This window comes from Sesamum indicum, linkage group LG9 (assembly GCF_026168435.1).
Source record: "Sesamum indicum cultivar Baizhima isolate 11 linkage group LG9, ASM2616843v1, whole genome shotgun sequence".
In the NCBI taxonomy this organism is placed as follows: Eukaryota; Viridiplantae; Streptophyta; class Magnoliopsida; order Lamiales; family Pedaliaceae; genus Sesamum; species Sesamum indicum.
The window spans coordinates 5,846,572-5,849,830 of record NC_142665.1 but is presented as its reverse complement, the minus strand read 5'-3'; the positions used below and the strand labels follow the sequence as shown (position 1 = coordinate 5,849,830).

The 3,259-nt window shown below is 39.7% G+C and overlaps 1 protein-coding gene across 1 annotated transcript; it reads left to right on the top strand.

Annotated features, from left to right (window-relative positions):
• Window positions 1–653: 653 nt before the first annotated feature.
• Window positions 654–2,924, top strand: LOC105170744 (heavy metal-associated isoprenylated plant protein 3). Its single transcript, XM_011091647.3, has 5 exons — window positions 654–810; window positions 910–1,063; window positions 1,310–1,578; window positions 2,150–2,237; window positions 2,324–2,924. Exons 1-5 carry the CDS (start codon window positions 802–804, stop codon window positions 2,689–2,691), a joined length of 888 nt encoding a protein of 295 aa, XP_011089949.1. The 5' UTR covers window positions 654–801; the 3' UTR covers window positions 2,692–2,924.
• The last annotated feature ends 335 nt before the right edge of the window (window positions 2,925–3,259 follow it).

The following is a 3,259-nucleotide window of genomic DNA, read 5'->3' as shown; positions in this document are numbered from 1 at the left end:
TAATAATTTTATATCAAATTTGGTGAGCTGAGCTCGAGCACATTACATATGAATCAAGTTACAGTTCGAAGCCAAAAAAAAAATCATAATAATAATACTAATAATAAATTTTTCAAATTTTGGTGAGTTGAACTTGAGCTCATTACAAATCAAGCTCGAGTTTGAACCGGGGGCAAAAAAAAAAAAAATCGAGCTTGATTCATTTACTCTCGTAGTTAATATCCATAAAACACAAGTAAAGAAACAGGGGCTCAATTTCATAAATCAATTCATTTTATTGCTTAAAAAAATATCAAACAATCTAAATTTTATCTTCCTATTCATGTATGAGAGAGAGAGAGAACCACAGTCCACTCCATTGGGCCCAATGAAGGAAGTTTCCAAGAATCCACCCACCTCCGCCATAGCCCAATCTTACACGCCCAAATCAACCCATTTCCTACGCGTCAAATAATTGATTGTGAATTTGTGATGATCCCACTCCCACTCCCACACAAAATCACCATCATACTTCATACCATGTCATGGACTAAGAAACATGCATGCATAAGAGTAGATGACATGTAATGTGATGTATGTATGTATGCATACATCGAAAACCCATCAATAACAAGCAGAATACAAGATGACATTGGCACGACAACTCACCACACGGACCACACACACACACAGGCACGCACTACCCTTTTTCCTCTCCTCTATATAACTGCAGCCTCGTTGCCTCAATCATCACTTTTTTCCACTTTGATTTCAATACTTCCACACTAGGGAAAACCCACAAATCTAAGAGCAATTACTGCAATGGGTGAGGTAGGAACATCCATCTCCTCCTATTCACGCCTCTTCTTTCTATTTTCTATTTGTGTATGTTGTTTTTGACTCGGTTTAGTGTTTCTTGGGGTGTTGCAGAAGAACAAGAACAGTGAAGGAGAGCAGAAGGAGGGTGAGAACAAGAAGAAAGAGAATGGGGGAGGGAAGAACAATGTCACGGTCGTGTTGAAGGCCGACTTGCATTGTGAAGGCTGCGCTTCCAAAGTCATTAAATGCATTCGCTCTTTTGATGGTAAATAAATGCTTATATATATATATATATATATATATATATTCTCTTCTCTGTTTTATGCATCTGAAATTGCTTCAGAAAACTTTTCCTTGACCATAAGAAGCACTTTAAGAATTTTTCCAGTTCTATTTTTCTGGGATTCCTCTGCTTTTGAGCGCATACGCTCTGTTTTCAGGCTTTCCTTTACAAATAGTTGTTGTTTCAGATAGGATTTGCTAACTATAGTTGTTTTGGTTTGTGTAAAAGGCGTGGATACAGTGACGATGGGGGATGGGCAGACGATAATGGTTGTGGGGGAGGTGGATCCGGCGAAGCTCCGGGAGAAGGTGGAGCAGAAAACGCACAAGAAAGTGGAACTCATTTCGCCACAGCCCAAAAAGGACGGCGACAAAAAGGAGAATGGCAAAGGCAAAGAGAACAGCGGCGGCGACAATGCCAAACAGGAGAAGAAGAAAGAATCCAAAGACAAAAACTCAAATGATAAATCCGATGAGAAAAAGTCCAAGGAAAAGGAGGTACAGTAACAACAAGTTTAAATTTTCCCCCACCCCGTTTGTGCTCCTGGAGTGGAGCCAAGAACGTTTCTGCTGTTCCCTATTGTGCGCCTGTGTGTACCTGGTGTCTCTGCATTGGTGGATGGTTTCTGTTGAACTTTTGCGGATTCTGATGTGCTTTTGTCCTTACCAGCGCACGTTAACTGTCTTGCTATGTGTCGAGTCGTTGTTTGATGCATTCTTCTTTTCTTCTTGAGCATGGTGGAGGGTATGAGTTGGAATAGAACCCAAATTTGTTTTTTTCATTACTTGGTATTTTGTTTATTCCGGTGAAAGCGGAAATTCATGTGTCAGCTAGCCAGTGCACGTTAGCATACTGCCCGACCTTCACGTCAGCTGCTTGATTTTTTTTTCTCGAAATTTTCAATTTCTTTTCTCCAATCAGTTTTTCCATTCGATCTGCGTAAATTCCACGTTTTCCCATCAATTGTTCCTTCGTTGATTCGACGATCTTAGCACTTACCTCCCAGTAATTCTTTTAATTCCATTTGCATTGACAACATACTAATTCACCATTTTGTTTGATGGACAGCCCCCCGTTGTCACGGCGGTGTTGAAGGTGAATTTGCACTGCGATGGATGCATTCAGAAAATTTACAAAACCGTCGCCAAAACCAAAGGTGGGATTCTCTCAAAACCCTTTGAATAAACTTATTCTCATCTTCCTGAACGATGGATTTTTGAGGGCTTGCGATTGCGTTTGCAGGGTACCAAGACATAAAGATCGACACGCAAAAGGACCTGGTGACAGTGACCGGCTCTATGGACATGAAGGCTCTGGCTGAGTTGCTCCAAAAGCAACTGAAGAAGGATGTGGAGATTGTGCCCCCGAAAAAGGACGGGGAGAAGAAAGAGAAAGGCGGAGGCGCTGCAGGTGGCGGCGACGGGGGTGATGAGAAGATGGAAGGAAACAAGATGCAGTCGCAGCCAGTTGTGTACCCGTACCCATTTATGTACGGGCCGAGTATTGTCGGGGATCAGTTTCATTACAACCCATATGCTGCCGGACCATACCAGTACCACGCCCCTCAAATCTTCAGCGATGAGAACCCCAACTCTTGCAGCGTCATGTGAGAGGAGTAAAATGTAAATAAAAGAATGTTGTCGGCTAAGGTTTTAACAAGAATATGTTGTTGTAATCAATTTTGATAATATTTAATTTGGAAAATTAATTGTTTAGTTTATGTGGGTGTAGTGGACATAGCAACGTGCTCATGATTGCACGAGGGTTTGATTAGTCAACTTTTGTCAATTTGCAAATTAATTATGATAGCTCTTCATCATTTGTGGTGGAGTTATGTGGAAAAGGGATCACAATAATTTTCTACATGTACTTACATCCTCATGCCTCTCATTATACAATAATTTAACATATATGATCATAATTAATAAATCATAATAGCAAATTATAATATAATTATGCGATAAAGTATCCACATATTTTTTCTGGGATTTGAATTAGTGATTCATTTTCATAAGATTTATGAGATTTCGGACTTCATCGATAGATTTAAAGTCCAAATGGCCTTATTGGTGACACGAAAATGAGTGAAGACTTCATCTCTAAAGTTTTTTCAGAATAATTTTTTTATTATTATGATATACTAGAAATCGTGAAATTATGACAATTTGTGAACATATA

Excerpts from the sequence above, each read along its gene's own strand:
- LOC105170744 (XM_011091647.3), top strand. Across the intron at positions 1,579-2,149 it reads AAAAGTCCAAGGAAAAGGAG|CCCCCCGTTGTCACGGCGGT; the intron begins GTACAGTAACAA and ends TTTGATGGACAG. Across the intron at positions 2,238-2,323 it reads AACCGTCGCCAAAACCAAAG|GGTACCAAGACATAAAGATC; the intron begins GTGGGATTCTCT and ends TTGCGTTTGCAG.